We start from the raw sequence: 20,552 nt of genomic DNA on the forward strand, positions 1-20,552 counted from the left end.
TATTTTTACGCATTTTAAATTAATCATTGTTTTTTTAATTAATCTCTATCACGTATTATTAGTTATGTAATCTTTTTACCGAGAAATTATACAAAGGATTGAATCCTAAACTAAGGATTTTCAATTTCTAATTAGCAAATAAATAAATTAACAATTAAAGATATAAAGATTAATAATTAACAAATCAAAAAATTAACAATTAGCTAGCAAACAATTAGCATATAATTAATAAATAAACAATTAACTAACTAATAATCAAATAATTAACAAATTATTAACAGATAAACAATTGGCTTAACAAAAACTAAATAAATAATTAGCTAGTCTAACAATTGAAATAACTAAGAGAAAAAATTACCAAATACTAAATAAACAATTAATAAATTAACAACAAATAAAAAAATTAATTAGCATATAATTAATAAATAAACAATTAACTAACTAATCAAATAATTAACAAATTATTAACAAATAAACAATTGGCTTAATAAAAATTAAATAAATAATTAGCTAGTCTAACAATTGAAATAACTGATCTAACAATTACCAAATACTAAATAAACAATTAACAAATTAACAACAAATAAACAAATAAAAAAATTAAAAAAAAAAAAAAAAAATGCCTTACTTTTGCGCACAAAAAAAGTTCGTAAAAGTTTTTTTTTTGTTTGTCCATATTCGCACAATAGTAATGCTTAGGTTAATAATGTAATAGAAAAGTCGTAGTAAAATACCTAGATTGAAGCTTTGATTTTGAGTTTTTGAATAGAATTATACTGCCGCTTTATTGCGAAGAAAGTTGTTCCTGAGACTTGATATCTAAAAATATTGAGCTTTTGGGTTGGAAATCAGAAACGATGTTTTTGATCGCGTGGGACCTCGGAAAGGACCTTTAATGGCTGTTTTTTTTTTTTTTTTTTTTGAATTGGGGACAGGTGGTGGGAAAGAAGGGGAAGATTTATTTCCTCTTTTACGAACAGTTACATTTAAAAGGACTTAAGTGTAAAACTACACTTTGGTCCTTTTTACACATAATCAGGCGTAAAAAAACTATTTCAGTTCTTTTTTTTAATGGGTTATTTTTGTTCCAAAAATTTATTTTTGGGTTACAAAAGTCTTGGGCCCCCCGCAAAAAGTATTCAATAGGTACACATTTTGAAGAGTTGGGTGTTCAATAGGTACAAGTCTGAGTTGAGGTGGTCATGAGGAATTTGTGGACAAGTTTAGCGGGCTGTCAGTGGCGGAGTCAGGATTTTCATCCAGGGGGTTCAAAAATTCTAAAAGGTAAATATACGAAGAAGTCAGGGGGTTCAATACCTACTATATATACAAAATAAAATAATTTTAAGTTTGAAAATACACTGTAATTTTTTGCCGAGGGGGTTCGGATGAACCCCCTGGATATAAGCTGGCTCCGCCCCTGCGGGCTGTGTATGACTTTGGCCTTTTGTAAATAATTTATGAATATGTTTTCGACGACAAAGATCATGTTTATGATAAAAAGTCTGTTTACTACCTAAGCTAAGTTCTTGATAACTTCAAGTTATGAAGTTTACATATGAATGATTTTTGAATAAAGTTATGATTTTCATTCATCTAATAATATGATACATAAATTAAAGGAAATCAAGTGTTAGGATGTCAAGGTCGACTTTGGGAGATTATATGTTTGCGGGCCAAAAATATTAAATGATAATGAAAATGTATTGGTGAGTATCCTTAGGTAGTTAAGATTGGTTGTTGGACGAAGGGGTCTAATATCTGAAGCTACACAAGTGGATGTGTAGATATATGGTCGTAACTATCGGTTTGAGCGATTAGATAGTGTTTCTTGGTTGAGATTTTCTAAGATGGTATCTCCATGTCTCATTGAGTTGAGGCGAGTGTCCATAGGGGCTCCCGTCTAAAGTTTAAGACATGATACGAAAAAGTACTAACGCCATATGTTTGGTATTCAAAGGATGTATTACGTTATTAAAAGATTTTATGAATTATAAAATATCTTTCTTGTTTTGAATTGTATATCTATCGCATGATGTTCTCCTTTAAGGGTGTGCTCGTACGAAGGAAAATGTTGTTCCTTGAAATATATATGTTTTCTAGGAAAAATAAGTAGATTTCTCACTTATTTTCTTGTGTTCATGTAAGCAAAAAATATTATCATAAAGTATTTGTATATATTTAGACAAACATAAATCTTTTTATGGGAGGTGGGTAGGGGTAGGTTTAGGGGTGTGGGGTGGTGGGGATGGGGGCTATAGTCGGGGGCGGGACCCAGCGTGTTGGGTGGGGACACGGACTAACACCATATATATATATATATATATATACGTATATATATATATATATATATATATATATATATATATATATATATATATATATATATATATATATATGTATATATATATATATATATATATATATATATATATATATATATATATATATATATATTTTTTTATATATATATATATATATATATATATATATATATATGTGTGTGTGTGTGTGTGTATATATATATACATATACATATATATATATATGTATATGTATGTTTTTATTTATATATCTTGAAAAACTATGATAGATTTTAAAAGGACCCCTCAAACATAATTGCAAAAGTATTTCAGTTGATAGGAGTGGCCCTGATTGCTCACTGGTCACCACCCGAGATCAAATCTCGGCTCCAACACAATTTTTTCGCCTATATACTTGTATTTTCGCCACTGCTACGCTATTAGTGACCGGTCTGACACGGTATTATCTCTTAATCGTCATTAAAATTTTTGTTGCCGTGTATGTTAAGATAATGGTGCCCTCGCCGTCTTAAAATCTTGGGTCTGTCTCTGGCTACAGTAGTAGGGGTGAAGATAATGTGTGTTGGAGGGTGGGGAAGACACAATCAATGTGAAATGCCACTTGTGAAACTTGTTTTCGCTACTTCGACTAGGAAAGTCAGGTTCCTTATTTTTAAAGAACTTGTTTCCCTTAAAAAAATGCTTTTCAAAAATTTTTGACCAAATCGAACGTGGAAAAATTAAAAAACATTTTCTGGAAATGTTTTCCTCCATACCGAACACACCCTAAGTCTTTACCAATCTTGAATTAGGGAGTTGATGATACTTATTAATGAGATACCCAATGTGGATCTTGGACATTTTTAATTTCACTGATGATTCTTTCGATAACCTGACTCAATATAAACAACACATCATTCTGTCATGGCATACATACTTGAACAAATTTCTTACTTTCACCACAGCGCAAATGTGACAATTGTATCTAGTTAGTAAATAAGGGTTATAAGGCACAATCCACTGGTTATAATGACCATTTTTCATGCACAGACTTGTTGGACAATAATTCCGCATTGACCATGTATTATATGCTTGACAACCAATTCGAGTAATAGTGGATATTCGTCTTAATTAGAAAGTTATGTTGTGCTAAACTCGTCATATATATATATATATATATCCGATGATGTTAGTTTGTGACATTCTTTCACTACTAAAAATCACTATTTTCCCACTAAATTTCCATTGAAAAATATTCAGTGGCTATTTCCCACTGAATGCCGGTGGGAAAAACCTAAATACGGAGTAGTGTTTTTACATGGAAAAATTATGAAGCATCCCACCGTTTCAATGGGAACATGTTTCCCACCATGAGTTTTCCCAATGAGATTGTTCGATTGGAATGCGGTGCGAAAATCATGTTTTATAGTACAAATTTCTCACTGAATGTCGTGGGAAAACCTTTGTTTCTAGTAGTGTTTAAGCACTAATAAAGTGTATGAGCGACAAGCGTCTATATTGAACTCGAACAAACATGTCCGAGGACATCCTAAATATTTCTTTTTGAAAAATTTAATCTTCTGAATCTTGCAATTTTTTGAATGCTCTACTCACCAAGTTAAGTCTGTCCTAAGAAAATTGTTCTTCACACAATTTTTTTTGTTCCACCCAATCAGTATTACATGCGATTTTATGAACTTTTCGAGTAACCAAAAAACAATCTATGAGATCCATATACCAAATAGTAGTACTACATATCCTTTGGACTTTCGATAAATAAACCCAGAAATCACTGACCAATTTTATCTCCTCTACATTATCCAGATATAATACTGTCAATTTTACCTAGCAATATTTCCCTATTAAGGTTTGATTGTTCGATTTTAAAATACTCAAATCTTGTTATTTCTAGTTTGACGTATATGCCTACTGTGAAGAAATAAAGTTGATTTTTTGGAGGTACAAAAAATCCTAGATATTTAGTATGGGATCTAGAATAGTCTAGAGTAGGATCTTGGATAATTATCTTAAAGAAAAATCTAAATATTCTAGAGGAGTGATAGAAGATAAAGTTTATTAGATTTTTCTTGTAGATGTATCTAGAATAATTTCTAGAACCATCCCTACACAAGTATAAATAAGGATGGCCTTAGTCATTTGTAACCAACCCATACAACCCCAATTGTAAGCTAATACTACCAATACAAGCCAATTCAAGTAAACTTTTCTTTTCCATAGCTTCATCTTCTTTAGTTGAATCTTCCGATCATAGTAATGATCTTGGGGCCAGAATGTTTCTCCAATTTACTTTTCTTCTGCTATATTTCTCGACATGGTATCAGAGCCATAACCATACATTGGCTTCTGGATTTTGTTTCAAGATCGGGTCAGTGGTAGATTCAACTGATTTCTCTCAATGGATTTGAGCGGTCGTGTTAATGGACTGGGGATGGAATTGTTGAACCAGTCCAATTACAAGGTATGGAAGAAATGTATGGAGTCATACCTTGTGGGTGAGGATTTGTGGGATGTTGTCAATGGGATTTACACAAGTCCTCCTTCTGAAGGACCGGAAAATAGCAGCGCATACAAGAAGTGGAAGCAAATTAATGCGAAGGTGGAGTTCATCCTAAAAGGGTCCATATCTCACAACTTGTTTGATCATATTATAAGGTGCAAATCAGCTCATGAAATTTGGAGGACCCTTGATCGTTTGTTCAATAAGAAGGATGAAGTGCGGCTAAAGATCTTGGAGAATGAATTGGCTAACACCATTCAAGGTAATCTTTCTATTGCCGAATATTTTATGAATATTAAGAACTTATGTTCAGAGATCTCATTATTAAATCCGGATGAGGCCATCTCTAAAGCACGAATGAGAAGAATTATCATTCGTGGTTTGAAGAAAAAATATATTCCTTTTGTTACATCAATTCAAGGATGGGCTTAACAACCATCCTTGGAGGAGTTTGAGAATTTGTTGTCATCACAGGAGCTACTAGCCAAACAGATGGCTAGTGTGTCTATCAAAGAAGGGGAAGGAAATGCTCTTGTTGCTAACAAGAGGAATTTTAAAGAAATACAAGAGCGAAGTGGCTCAAGAGATATGACACATTCTCAATTCTATGAGGGTTCAAGCTCGCCAAGACATAAGGAAGAGTATTCTAATAATGGTAAGAAGACTATTAAATGTTATCGATGTGGTGAAGTTGGACACATAAAAAGATTTTGTCGAGTCAAGGAAAGCAACATGGCTCAAGGCGAGAGAAGCTCTTGAAGAAGAAAAAGGTGCTTGTAGCCGAGACTCGATGTAGATGACTTGGCTTCTCTCGGTATCGTGGATTCATGATATGGGCACCATCTCCCCTTTGAAGATGAATCTAAAATTTTCATCAATGAAAAACAATGGTTGTGATGTCCGGATAATACGTCCATCACGTGGAGAAGGAAGACACCTTTGGTGTCATCAACAAGAAGCAAGAAAATTCTAAAGATGTTCCGGTGACGTGCCCGCTACAGAAAAATCAACGAAGTATATTGAAGTAATAGAACATGAAGGATGTTGAAGTAGAACATGTGTCGGCAGTCTCTGAAACTATATATGTCAATGGTGACAATTTCAGACAAAGCATTGAGGGAGATATAGTGAAAGTTGAAGTCTCTGGTCAATCATCTGACATATCAAGATCAATTACTGGCTTAGAGGAAATATTGGAAGCAAATGGAGAAGCTAACGATCAAATAAATGAAGAGGCTGACCTTGAAGGCTCAATTTCATATGGAGATACAAGCAGTAAGATTTTTGGAAGCTCTGAAGCTGCCAAACAATTTATTGAGGAGCTGGAAAGGGAATCTAGTGGTGGATCCTATGTTGGTGTTGAGTCTTCAAAGGGAATTCATCGTCATCGACTCAGATGCTTCTCCAGCTAATACAATTGTCAAGGAGCTAAGAGAAAGGGGGGGGGGGGGGGGGGGGTCTGGAAACTCAAGAATGTGAAATTCAGCATGAAGATGATTCACGTGGTTCGCAAAGGCCAAAAAGAAATAGTGGCAAGTTTGCCCGCTACAGAGATGAAAATTTTATCAAGATGTATTCATGTTTCTTTGGAGACCCAATTATTAGCGGAAAACCATCATCATTTGAAGAAGGAAGAAGTGTCGGGAAAACATTGCTGAGATCTTCACCAAGGCACGTTCAAAAGCTTCGTCTAAGTTCTTCTGCAACAAGCTCGGGGTAGTTTCCAAAAAATCACTTTAAGGGGGAGTGTGAAGAAATAAAGTTGATTTTTTGGAGGTACAAAAAATTCTAGATATTTAGTATGGGATCTAGAATAGTCTAGTGTGGGATCTAGAATAATTATCTTAAAGAAAAATCTAAATATTCTAGAGTAGAGGTAGAAGATAAAGTTTATTAGATTTTTCTTGTAGATGTATCTAGAATAATTTCTAGAACCATCCCTACACAAGTATAAATAAGGGTGGCCTTAGTCATTTGTAACCAACCCATACAACCCCAATTGTAAGCTAATACTACCAATACAAGCCAATTCAAGTAAACTTTTCCTTTCCATAGCTTTCTCTTCTTTAGTTAAATCTTCCGATCTTAGTAACGATCTTGGGCTAGCAGAAGGTTTCTCCGATTTACTTTTCTTCTGCTATATTTCTCTACACCTACCACAAATTATAGCAATAATCATTCACACAGTAGCACTATAGAAGCAATTGAATTTAGCTAAAACCACGAATTAATATATATATATATATATATATATATATTTAAATAGTTCACAAAGTTTTAAATGACATCCTTAAGTTACAGAATCGAAATTCTGATTTGTACAATTCTTTTTTGACATTAAAAAATAATGGATTTGCACTATCAGCTATGTACTAATTAAATCTCTAATTGTTTGATCTTTTTGCTATTTACTTTTGTTTTTGTCAATTAAAGGTATTAAATATGACATTGCCTGGTTACATTTGTGAACTTAACTCCAATATTATTTTTCTGTATCATCATTCAAATATTGGGGGTAAGCTACTGATTGTATGAGAATATTATTATACCCAATAAGAAGATAGGAAAAGTAAATAAATAAATAGTACGTACTAAATGAACAATAATACGAAAAAATAAAATTTTAACGTAATTGCATTACGATGTTGTCTTGATCTCAGTTGTGAATTGTGATATTTAAGTTTCTACCGAAATCAAACATTATCATCTCAAAATTTAAAAGAGAAAAAGAAAGAAAGGTAACATGGCAATAATAAATACTCCCTCCATTCCAAAATAATCGAATTTTTTTGGGTGTCACACACCCATTATGAAATTTAATTATAATGACATTAATTAAAGGGTCATTTGACTAAATTATCCTATGTCTTTTCCCTAATATTTCTTAAAGGTTTAGATAGTGAATGCTGGATTTGGAAAAACTATTAAAGAAACTTTGAAATTTTTAATTAATAACCTCTTGAACTTTGAAAAATCTACTAGTAATTATTTTGAACAAAAAAAAAAATTCAAAAATTCATTTATTATTGAATGGAGGGAGTAACCCGATAAAAACTAGGCTTAGTTTTATTTTGCTTGACCTTGTTGTTTTGGTTGCAATCAAATTACCTCATAATGACTAGGAAGGAGTCCTTGACTTGACACAAATCTAGGAAGTAAGGAAGTACGTTGAAGTTGTATTCTTGATGTTGCCAGCTACTGATGCAAGCATATAAACTTTCTTGACAATGGCGGCACTGGCACCTTCACCAACTCATTCATCTATTGCTTTCTCTAGCAACCCTTTTATTACTTCTTCCTCTTATTCTCCTAAGCTTCTTTACAGAACCTTCTTCCCTTTTCCACATACTCCAACAGCTACTAATCTTGTTAGTGGTCTTGCTGATGCTATGTTTGATAGTATTCCACTTGTTGCTATTACAGGTCATGTTATTGTTAGACATTATAGAGCAATAGCGCAGCGGAAAAAGAGTGGCGTACCTCCAGCCATTCTAACGGAGTCGTCGGAGTTATCGTCGACGTTGTCGGGATTGTTTTTTTTTTTTTTTTTAAATTCCGGTGAGTCTTCTAAGCACTCAACCTTACCTTTAGATGGTGTGAAATTTAGAGAAGATTTGTGCTTAGGGACCAGAATCGGATTATGCCATATATATATAATTGTTCCCCATCAAAAACAGTTTTCGGCAATTTTCTGAAGTTATGGGCAGTTGCAATATGTGGAGAAGTTGGGAGTTTATCTCCCTTTGTATATGGGCCATTATAAAGTTCAAGTATTGAACTTTAACTTACATTCTCCCACTTGGTCCGTATTACATAATGCCCAAAGTTACAGTTACTAAAGAGAATCATTATACATGAATCATGGCGATAGTTCCTCTAAGAGCGAGTAGTATTTTCCATGTATCACAGTGTATTACGCCCCTAAACTTTAGCCCATAATTACTTTATGAATAAACACTATGTTTATTCGGGGTCCATATTGTTGCGATATTTCTCAAAATAACTGAATGTGTACACAATAACAAATATGAGAATATCACATAAAATAGAGTTTCAATAATATTCGTTGTTACAACGAAACTTTACATAGTGGAACTAAGTCCCATTGTGACCACATGATCCTTAAATTTTTGTGGTGGCATGCCTTTAGTTAAAGGATTAGCTAACATCAGTTCAGTGCTAACGTGTTGAATGACCATTTTCTTATCTTTAACATGTTCTCTTATGGCTAGATACTTGATGTCGATATGCTTGCTTCGACTACTACTTTTGTTATTCTTAGCCATAAAGACAGCAGCTGAATTGTCACAATATAACCTTAATGGCTTAGAGATAGAGTTGACAATTCTAAGCCCAGAAATGAAACTCTTCAACCATACACCATGTGAGGTAGCCTCAAAACAAGAAACGAACTCAGCCTCCATAGTGGAAGTAGTAATCAAAGTCTGTTTGGCACTCCTCCAAGATATAGCTCCATCGGCTAACATAAAAATGTATCCTAAAGTTGATCTGCGTGAATCAACACAGCCAGCATAGTCTGAATCAGAGTAGCCAATGACTTCCAAATCATCTGATCGTTTGTACATAAGCATGTACTTTTTTATCCCTTGAAGATATCTTAAGACTTTCTTTGCAGCTCTCCAGTGGTCAAGACATGGATTACTCTGATATCTTCCTAACATTCCAACAACAAATGCAATGTCAGGTCTTGTACAAACCTGAGCATACATTGAGCTTCCAACAATAGAAGCGTATGGAATATCATTCATTTGTTCCTTTTCAAGATCGTTCTTCGGGCACTGATTCAAATTGAACCTGTCACCCTTCACAATGGGAGCCACACTTGGTGAACAATCTTTCATTCAAAACCTTTCTAGAATTTTATTGATATAGGCTTCTTGAGATAGACCTAAGATACCTTGATGTCTATCTCGATGAATCTTAATGCCAATGACATAAAATGCATCACCCATGTCTTTCATATCAAAATTCTTAGAGAGAAATTATTTCACTTCGTGTAGCATTCCTTTATCATTAGATGCAAGCAAGATATCATCCATATATAGAACTAAGAAACAAATTTTACTCCCGGTGACCTTCAGGTATATACATTGATCCATAATGTTCTCAACAAAGTCAAATGAAGAGATAACATTATGAAATTTTAAGTACCATTGATGGGAGGCTTGTTTTAGTCCATATATGGATTTCTTTAACTTGCATACCAAGTGCTCACTATTACTAGAGGAGAATCCTTCAGGTTGTTTCATATAAACCTCTTCCTCTCGATCGCCATTGAGAAATGCGGTTTTCACATCCATCTGTTGCAATTCTAAGTCAAAATGGGCTACTAATGCCAATATGATGCGCAAGGAATCCTTCTTAGACACAGGAGAAAAAGTCTCTGTGTAGTCAATTCCTTCCCTTTGAGTGAATCCTTTAGCAACGAGTCTTGCTTTATATCTTTCTATGTTGCCTGATGAGTCCCTTTTAGTTTTAAAGACCCATTTACATCATACACCATTAAGCAACTCGATAAGATCCCAAACTTCGTTATTTTTCATGGAATTCATCTCTTCTTTCATGGCATTGTACCACAATTTTGACTCTTTACAGCTCATTGCTTATGAAAAAGACTCAGGATCATTTTCGACTCCAATGTCAGATTCTTGTAGATACACAACATAGTCACCAGGAATTGCTGATTTTCTTTCTCTAGTAGATCTCCTTAATGTTGTGTCAACATTTTCCTGAGGATCATGTTGTTCAACTTGTTATTCAATAATTTCTGGAATTTCTTGAACAACTTGATATACTGGAATATTTTCAGCAGCTTGTGGAATCTCATTGATTGTTTGCTCAACACCCGGTTGTACTTGAGGGGTGTTATGAACGATAACCAATCTTTCAATCTTTCTCTTGAAGTAGAAGGCTGATCTCTTACAGAATTTGTATTCTGAAATTGATCACTCCCACTAATCAAGTCATTCTCAAGAAACTTTGCATTTCTTGATTCCACAAGTCTAGTGTTGTTAGATGGATAATAGAATCTGTATCCTTTAGACCTTTCGGCATATCCAATGAAATATCCACTAATGGTCCTAGGATCCAGTTTCTTTTCTTGTGGGTTGTAGATTCTAACTTCAGACGGGCATCCCCACACGCATATATGTGTTAAACTCGGTTTCCAACCTTTGAACAACTCAAAAGATGTCTTTGGGACAGCCTTAGTTGGAAGTCGATTTAATATATACACTGCCGTCTTAAGAGCTTTAATCCATAAGGACTTAGGTAACTTAGAGCTACTTAGCATACTGCGCACCATGTCTAATAATGTTCGGTTTCTTCTTTCTGCTACACCATTTTGATCTGGAGAACTGTGCATAGTGTATTGGGCAACAATCCCATTTTCTTGAAGAAACTTCGCAAACGGACCTTGGGTCATTCCATCCTCGGTGTATCTACCATAGTACTCACACCACTCTACGCGGTTCTCACAATCTTAATTTGTTTTCCACATTGTTTCTCTACTTCAACCTTGAAAACTTTAAAGGCTTCTAATGCTTCGCTTTTATATGAAACTTGTAGAGATACATGTATTGTGAGTAGTCATCTTTAAAGGTGATAAAGTATTTCTGACCATATGTGTCCGTGTCTGGACAACATATATCTGAATGTATGATTTCTAATATGGTTGAACTCCTCTTGGCACCTTTCTTTGACTTGTTGGTCTGCTTGCCTTTAATGCAGTTCACAAAAGTATCGAAATCAATAAAATCTAAAGTACTAAGTACTCCATCATTTACTAATTGCTTTATTCTATCTATCTAGATATGTCCTAATCTCCGATGCCATAAAATAGAGGAATCTTCATTCATAACACAACGTTTAGTACCAGCATGGACATGCATGACATTAGGAGTGAAATCATTTTGTAAATTAAGAGAGAAAAGACCATCGATGCAATGTACCATTTCCAATAAGTTTAGATTTATAAAATAGATTAGAATAACCTCTAGAAAGAAGGAATATCCCAATGGTACAAGTCTTGAAACTGAAATTAAATTTCTAGAAAATTTAGGTACATATCTTTTCTAACTCTAAAATGAAACCACTGCTAAGAACTAAAGTGCATGTCCCAATAGCTTCCACACGCGACTGCATCTTGTTTCCAGAATAGATGCTTCGCTCAGCTCCCACTGGCTTCCGCAGGTTTTTTAATCCCTGCAATGAATTCGTAATATGGATTGTAGAAGCAGAATCAATCCACCACGTGTTACATTAGCCATATTAGCTTCATAACATACAAGAGAGATTGAAGTACCTTTCTTCTCAAGCCATTTCTGATACTTAATACAATCCTTCTTTATGTGCCCCTTCTTTCTACAGAAGCGACACTTGGATTCTTTCTTGATACCGGGTTCGTGTTCAGTTGGTGCTTTTCCTTTCCTCTTTTTATTGGCTTGGTAGGTCCTCTTTCCCTGAGTAGCCATGAATGCACTTTCTCCTGTTTCCATCAGCAATCGACCCTCCTCTTGAACACACATGGCCATAAGTTCATTAATAGACCATTTATCTTTATGTGTGTTGTAGGAGATCTTAAAGGGGCCATACAGTAAAGGAGGAGAGTTCAAAATATAGTGCACAAGGAAAGTTTCAGACATTTCAACCTCAAGAGTCTTTAGCTGAGCCTCTAAGTCTCGCATTTTCATGATGTGCTCACGTACACCTCTCACCTTTGGTGAGCCTCATTGATGAGAATTTCAGAATCAGGGTGCTGGCAAGTGCCTTATTTGAAGTCTCAAACTGTTCATCAATAGCCTTCAGTAATGCCTTGACATTGTTATATTGTTCAACAGAACCACGAATACCAGCAGAGATTTTAGTCTTAATGAACATAACACTCAAACGGTTCGAGCGCTCCCATTGTTCATGAAGAGCAATCTCAGCTTGAGTGCTAATTTCATTAATAGGTGGTTCGTCTTACCTGATAGCATAATCAATGTCCATGCACCCTAAGTGAAGAAGAATTCTCTCCTTCCAGATCTTATAGTTCTCACCATTCAGCTCGAGAATATCACAAATATCAGAGAAATTCGCAGGTTGCATAACTGCAAAAAATATACTTGCATAATAAATTTGAGGCAAATAATATAAATTGAATCTGCTAACATAAAAATTGCCTATGGGCTAAATTTTTAATTCAATTAGATTCATTCTTTACGATAGAATTATCAATTTATTAGTACGATATTCTATCTTTATGATAAAACTACTAAAATCTCATTCATAATTCCTGTGGGTAATTATGAAAAGTATTTAATATTTCATCCTAATTAATTATGCAACCTAATAATAAAGGTACTTGAGTTATTATATCGTGCATAATTAATCACAATTCTAATATCTAAAATTTCTTTATGCGATCCTTAACTTTAAAATTTCATTCAACTAAAGATGCTGTGGCTAATCTTCAATCAAATAAAATTATAGATCACTTAGACATTAGTCCTTATTTAATGTTTATAATTCCTTATGTGATCCTAAACTTGATATATAATTCCATTTAATTAAGGTTGCTGTGACTAAATCTTAATTAAATAAAATTATATGGATCACTAGACATCAAATTAAAATTTATCCATACTTCATTGCTAAAACATTATGCAATAGATTTATCTCTAAATGCTTTGCAAGAACAGAGGTGTAATAGGCAAATAAAAACAATAACTGGAGTAGTATTTCTCAAAGATATCAAAAAGAGAAAGATTAAAGCCCACTCCAATTTTACTTTATTATTACTGTATTGTCTTTTCCTATTGAAAAAGTGCATAAAAAAAGGTTCACATAATGGATAGAAGTAAGTCATCTTAGCAATGGGTCCCGCTTTGTCTTTATCAAGAAGACAAAGAGAAAAGGGACTTTCATATGCACAGAAAATTTCTCTCACACCTTATCATCTTTATGATCTGGTTGGGTCATCTCAACCTGGTTTAAAAAACCATTTTCAGACCCAACAAAATTTTCACCATTACAGACAGTGAAAACACAATTTAAAAACACCGCAATATCAGAAAATCAGTTTCTTAATGATTTCTAGTATTAGAATTTATCAAAAGTTTCAAAATACAGATCTTTTCATGAGAATCTGTAACAACCCGATTTTGATCAATTTTTGTAGATTCCGAAATTAACAAGACATAGGTAAAACAGTTGCTCTGATGCCAAATGTTAGACATTATAGAGCAATAGCGCAGCGGAAAAAGAGTGGCGTACTTCTAGCCATTGTAACGGAGTCGTCGGAGTTATCGTCGGAGTCTTCGGCGTTTTTTTTTTTTTTTCAATTCCAGTGAATCTTCTAAGCACTCAACCTTACCTTTAGATGGTGTGAAATTTAGAAAAGATTTGTGCTTAGGGATCAGAATCGGATTATGCCATATATATAACTGTTCCCCATCAAAAACAGTTTTCGGCAGTTTCCATTGATAAGGGGTGGCAGTTTTCTGAAGTTATGGACAGTTGCAATATGTGGAGAAGTTGGGAGTTTATATTGAACTTTAACTTACAGTTATTCCTCCTAGCCTAGCATGAACACGTTGGAAAATTTTAGAGTGACAAAAATTAGTTTAGTGATTTTTGTAGAAAAGATGGTACTCTCTCTGTTTCAATTTGTTTGTCTTATTTTCCTTTTTAGTCCATCTAAAAAAGAATGTCTCTTACCTTTTCTGACAACTCTTTAATTCCAATTTTCACATGGCACGTTTAAGACGTCATTTTGCTAAGTTCTACATATCTTTAATTTAAAATCACAAGATTCAAAAGTCTTCTTTACTTTTTCTTAAATTTCATGCCAAGTCAAAACAGATAAACAAATTACTAAAACGGAGGGAGTAACTGAAAAAAGCGGCAACAACTCAAGGGGTGTCATGTAAACTGCCTACTATAATGCAAGCATTCGTGACTGCTTTTTTTTTTTTTAAAAAAAAAAAAAAAATTGTAATTGAATGACCATTAAAGAACGTTGTTAAATTTTCTTAAATTTTCCCACAGGCAAATTAAAGTAATATGACATTTCTTTGGTGCTACTAATCTTGTTGGTGGTCTTACTGATGCATAGTGTTCCGATTGTTGCTATTACAGGTCAAGTTTCTCGTAGTATGCTTGGAACAGACGCATTTCAGAAAACTCCAATTGTTGAGGCAATTAGACCGATTACCAAGCATAATTATCTAGATTGTGCGAGAGGCGTTTTTCCTAGCTCGATTTGGCCGACCTGGACCTGTTCTAATTGATATTCCTAAAGATGTTCAGCAAGAAATGGTGATTCCTAATTGGGATCAGCCAACATGTTCATACTCCCTGAACCACCAACTAGAATGCTCTTGGAACAAATTGTTAGACTAATTTCCGAGTCAAAGAAGCCAGTTTTACATGCTGGTGGTGGGTGCTTACAGTCGAGCCAGGAGTTAAGGCGTTTCGTGGAGCTCACAGGTATTCCAATTGCCAACAGAAATATAGAGAACTTTATAATACTTTTATTTTTATTTTGCATTATTTTGGTCTGAGAAAGTTTAGATGGAGCGATACGATCGTGAGTATTTAGGGATGGCAATGGGGCGGCGCACAGCGCAAATATGATTTGTGAAAATAATTAGTGGGGCAGGGCAGGTAGCAGGTTTGGGATTTTAGCAAGAAAAAATTTAAGCAGCTGCAAATTTGAGATATCTTAGGCATGAACTGATATTAGCTTTGTCCAAAATATTAAAATATGAGAGCTCCTCACCTAAACTATGTGTGTTATTTATATGTTGCTGTTTCATATATATAATCTTTTTTGCTCTTTTTATTTTCATAACTAAGTTTTTTTTCTCTTCTTGCCATGGTAATTTATTGTTCCTGTCTAATATTAGCGTAGCAATGGTATAAGTTATTTTTTAAAAGGGAACTTACATATTGACAAATACTATATGAGAAGATCAAATCAATTGTAAAAGATCCTAAGAATTTTCATAACATTGTACTTCTCCGCTATCCATTGTACTTTAGAATGGATGAAATAGGTAACAATGGAGATTTAGCCGTTTGGACAACCTTTAGAAAAAGTTCTTAAAATTTTGGAAGTGGAAAACATAAACTGCACACGGCAGGGCAGGGCGGGTTAAAATTTTAGCAGGTTAAGGCTTGCGCTGCCCTTCCCTACCCCGTCCCGGCCCCATTTACATCCTATGAGTATTTATATAGTTAGCTTCAACTTGCTTGGGATTGAAGCATAATTGTTGTTATTGTTCTTGTACAGGTATTCCAGTGGCCAGTACACTGATGGGCATCTCGGAGTGTTTCCAGCAGGGGATGAGCTTTCCCTTCAAATGTTAGGGATGCATGGTACTGTTTATTCTAATTACACTGTGGATAGAAGTGATTTGCTGCTAGCTTTTGGAGTAAGGTTTGATGACCGTGTCACTGGTAAATTAGAAACTTGTGCAAGCAGAGCAAAGATTGTTCACATTGATATTGACTCCGCGGAGATAGGAAAGAACAAGCAACCTCATGTATTCATCTGTGCAGATATTAAGTTGGCATTACAGGGCTTTAATTCTATATTAGATTGGGAAATATGTAAGCTGAAACTGGATTTCTCTCCCTGGAGGAAAGAGTTGACAGAGCAAAAATTGAAGTACCCTTTGAAGTATAAAAATTTTGGTGAAGACATTCCTCCATAATATGCTACTCAGGTACTTGATGAATTAACTACTGGAAATGCCATAATAAGTACTGGTGTAGGGCAACACCAAATGTGGTCTGCTCAGTACTATAAGTACAAAAACCCAATGCAATGGTTGACGTCGGGTGGATTAGGTGCATTGGGATTTGGATTGCCAGATTCAATAGGAGCAGCTGTTGCAAGACCATATGCAATTGTTGCGGACATCGATGGAGATGGAAGTTTCATGATGAATGTGCAAGAGTTAGCAACAGTTAGCTAGAGTGGGGAATCTTCCTGTTAAGATGATTATTCTAAATAATCAACACTTGGGAATGGTGGTCCAATGGGAGGACCGGTACTTACTATAAGGCAAATAGAGCACTGAGCACACACTTATCTCGGAAATCCTTCTAACGAGGCAGAGATTTTTCCTAGCATGTTGAAATTTGCAGAGGCTTGTGATATACCTGCTGCTCGCGTGACAAAAAAGAATGATGTTAGAGCTGCGATTCAAAAGATGTTAAGACACTCCTGGACCTTACTTGTTGGATGTAATTGTGCATCACCAAGAGCATTTTTACCTATGATTCCCAGTGGTGGTGCTTTCAAGGATGTGATCACTGAGGGTGATGGGAGATCTTCCTACTAACTTTACCATTGAATTTTCTAATTTGACAGTAGAAGAATCGAATTGTATTCAAGAACAAGGGATAAAAAAAATGTACTAGTAATAAGAGAGATGCACAGATAAATTAATGGTATAGGGCGTATTCTTGAATTTGGAAATGAATATATAGCTAGTTCTAGGCCTTTTATTACTTTAGATGAACTTCAATTAAAAAAAAAAAAAAAATGATGTTTTGTCAGTTTGGTTGATGTTAGTCTGATGCTATGCTTTCGTTTTGACGTTATTGCATTACGAAGTAGTCACATGTTTGCTTGAAGTTTTACATAATTTTCTTCAATTTTAATCGAAATGTTTCAGCTATGTTTAATTCTCTATATTCTGCCTCTGTTTCCCCTTCAGTTTTTTGAGGTTCATCTAGTTCTCTTTTATTTTTCTGATAAGTAGATTCGTTTAGCGCGCGTAGTAAAGTTAAATTGTCCAAGATTCTTTTGATTTTCATTTTCAAATGTCTGTTTCAAGGTAGATGGTGATGTTCAGGTTGGAACAGCTGATAGTTAACCTAGTCAGTTTCCAGGTATGTTTTAATATATTAAGTAGTGATAATTCAGGTAGGAAAAGGAATAAATGATAGTTGGGTGTGAAACTCGCAAAAAAACTTATAGTCCAGGTATGTTTTTGACCAGTATCTCTTATTTATTTTTCATTCTTTTAGCATATAATATCCCATCTTCTTTGTGAGTTAGATTGAAGATGAAGGCGATTGATGACTGTGAAGTAGATGCTGGGTTGGCTGGTTGTGATTTGTGTAATGGGGGCACCTCGAGGTCATAGTTTGTGGAGGTATCTGGCCCTACTGGTGAGTACTAAATGACAAATTTCAAACTTCTATTAAATCAAACGGAGCTAAAATAGCAACACGCTGATGGGAAATCAACCTTTAGATTGTTTAAAAATAATCGCCGCTGATGGGAAATTATTTGCAGCATCGTTTTTCCATCAAATGGGAAGAAGTGATAAGAAAATACTTACTTTTTACCTCTGACATTTGACTCATAGGGCAACTTCTTTTGTCGTGCAAATAACATATCCTGATAATTATTTATTTATTTATTTATTTTTTGTGTATGATTTGATCTTTTTAACTATAAGTGGATAGTATATAGACCTTCACAATGTTACTGATAAAAAGGAACCGAAGCTCATATTATAGTAAATTGAGGAATTGATTATTTGGTCCGACGGATTGAAACAAATTTATCTTGCAACCAATGATAGATCTTATTCTTTGAGCATTTTCATGGTGTTCAGCTTCAAAGATGCAAAGGGATATAAATACATAAACCAAGCAGAAATTTAGCAGATGAAGAATTGAGTATGCCATGGTGACGGTATATATTTCAAACATCAAAATATCAAATCTTTAGCAAACAAATCAAAATTCTCTATCGTTTCTATCCAATCTTTAGTTCCAACCAAATAGCTAAACCAAATAGCATTGTCCTTCCTGCACCAAATGGAATAAACTCATTGTCATTAATCTCCGGTATGTTTCAGATCATCCCAAAATCTCTGGGGATTAGTTTTATGAGGTATAGTGTATCCATCAATATCTATTTGCTCCCTACATTCCCTAGGTACTAGAGGAATGGAAGGATATAGTCGTAATGTTTCCTTAATCACCAACTTTAGGTATGTTAATTTTTCAAGATCTCCTTCATCATAATTTTTCATTCCTTGAAAGACTTGTCTCACTTCACGTTGAGCCTTGGCCATATTATTTGGATTCTTCATCAGTTCTGACAACATCCAAATAATGATTGTCGACGAGGTATCAGCTCCACCAGCAATGATGCCCTACATCAACAAACACATAAATGAGGTCAATAAATTCTTATGTAAGATAAAGTATGTAACTCAATAAAATTTTGGGTACTAAAATGTTTAAGGAGAAATCTTGAAAGGGGTCTAGAGTTATAAACTTCCAACTTTGAGATCCATGCACTTGAACATTTGATTTAGCTACATACATTTGATATTGATCATCTTTGTATTTATTATGTTGAGCTTGCAAGAATAGCCAAATTAGCCTGTGAGAAGTATTGGACTATTAATTACTCCAACACTTAATATATACATCAAGATAATATATACATCAAGACGAGATCAGTAATTAAGATGAAAAGACTAAAGTAAACTTACAAAGAGCACTGCTTTTACGTCGTCATTTATGATTGGACATTGAAGTTGGGCGCTGTTCTCCTTAATTCCAAGTAAAACATCAACCAAATGTTCATCTCCAAACTCACCATTTCCCTTATTTCCATTTTTAGTATGCTTCTTGAGGATGTCCTCAATAAATGCATCAACCTTCCCATGTGCATTTACCAATTTAGATTTCGCACTACTCATTTTATGAAGTAACTTCCAAGAAGCGAATAAATCAGCCACATCAAATCCTCCTGATAACAAGAGTACTTCCTTTAAATTTGCTATAAACTCGTCTTGATCTTCGGATATTAGACCGAACACAGATCTACAAATGATTGAACTGGTAAACCAAATGATTTTTTCTGTTATGTTGATTACTGTAGAAGTACCGGTCATGGACATAGAATTACGAATTGATGAAAGAAGACTTGAAAGCTCATCTTTTCGAATTGCACTAAAGGTCTTGACCATCTTTGCACTAAAAAGCTGTACCATGGAAGTTTTGCGCATTTGTCTCCAGTAATTACCATATGGACTAAATGCAAGGTCCTTATTATTGTAAAATATGATGGTTGTGGATGTCGATTCTGGCCTATTAGCAAAGGCGAGATCATGAGTTTTTAGAACTTGCTTTGCAATTGCAGGTGATGATATGACCACCATAGGAACTTGCCCAAGTTGCAAGTACATAAGAGGCCCATACCTTTGTGCTAAATTTCTAAGACTGTGATGTGGAAGTGCTCCGGTCAAGCGATGCAAGCTTCCAATAAGGGGAAGTCTCCATGGACCTGGAGGCAACCTTGTTTGCCTTTTGTTTCTCCTAACTAGAATTATAACGAGGGAGGAGAAGAAGAGAAGCAAAGAAATTATGTTAAAAAGACCAGAGTAAGTCTCCATTAAGAAACGGAAGCTTTCTTATGGATATTACTTCAATTAATTTAGCTGCTTTTATAATTGAGATTTTTTCCGTATGTCCATCCGGTTGTTAATATACGGTCAAACTTTTTATAACGTCTTCGTTTGTATAGATAGTTTTTCTGTTATAACGGAATGTTGTTATATAGAGAACATAAAATATAACATAACTATTTTTCTTTTATATAACATAACATGAAAATTAATCAGTTTCAACGAAAATTTGTTGGTTGTTATAGTGAAATGTTGTTATAGATCGAGGATGACTGTTATAGA

At 34.4% G+C, this 20,552-nt stretch overlaps 1 protein-coding gene and 1 pseudogene across 1 annotated transcript; one reads left to right on the forward strand and one right to left on the reverse strand.

The window, feature by feature from the left end:
• Positions 1–8,048: 8,048 nt before the first annotated feature.
• LOC132053830 (acetolactate synthase 1, chloroplastic-like) lies at positions 8,049–17,174 on the forward strand (annotated as a pseudogene).
• Positions 17,175–18,686: 1,512 nt separating this feature from the next.
• Positions 18,687–20,258, reverse strand: LOC132053831 (premnaspirodiene oxygenase-like). Its single transcript, XM_059445930.1, has 2 exons — positions 19,353–20,258; positions 18,687–19,007 (listed from the first exon to the last, which is right to left on the reverse strand). The coding sequence occupies exons 1-2, from the start codon at positions 20,256–20,258 to the stop codon at positions 18,687–18,689; spliced, it is 1,227 nt and encodes a 408-aa protein (XP_059301913.1).
• Between the last annotated feature and the right edge of the window lie 294 nt (positions 20,259–20,552).

The sequence above is a fragment of the Lycium ferocissimum genome, chromosome 4 (assembly GCF_029784015.1).
Source record: "Lycium ferocissimum isolate CSIRO_LF1 chromosome 4, AGI_CSIRO_Lferr_CH_V1, whole genome shotgun sequence".
NCBI classification, from domain to species: Eukaryota; Viridiplantae; Streptophyta; class Magnoliopsida; order Solanales; family Solanaceae; genus Lycium; species Lycium ferocissimum.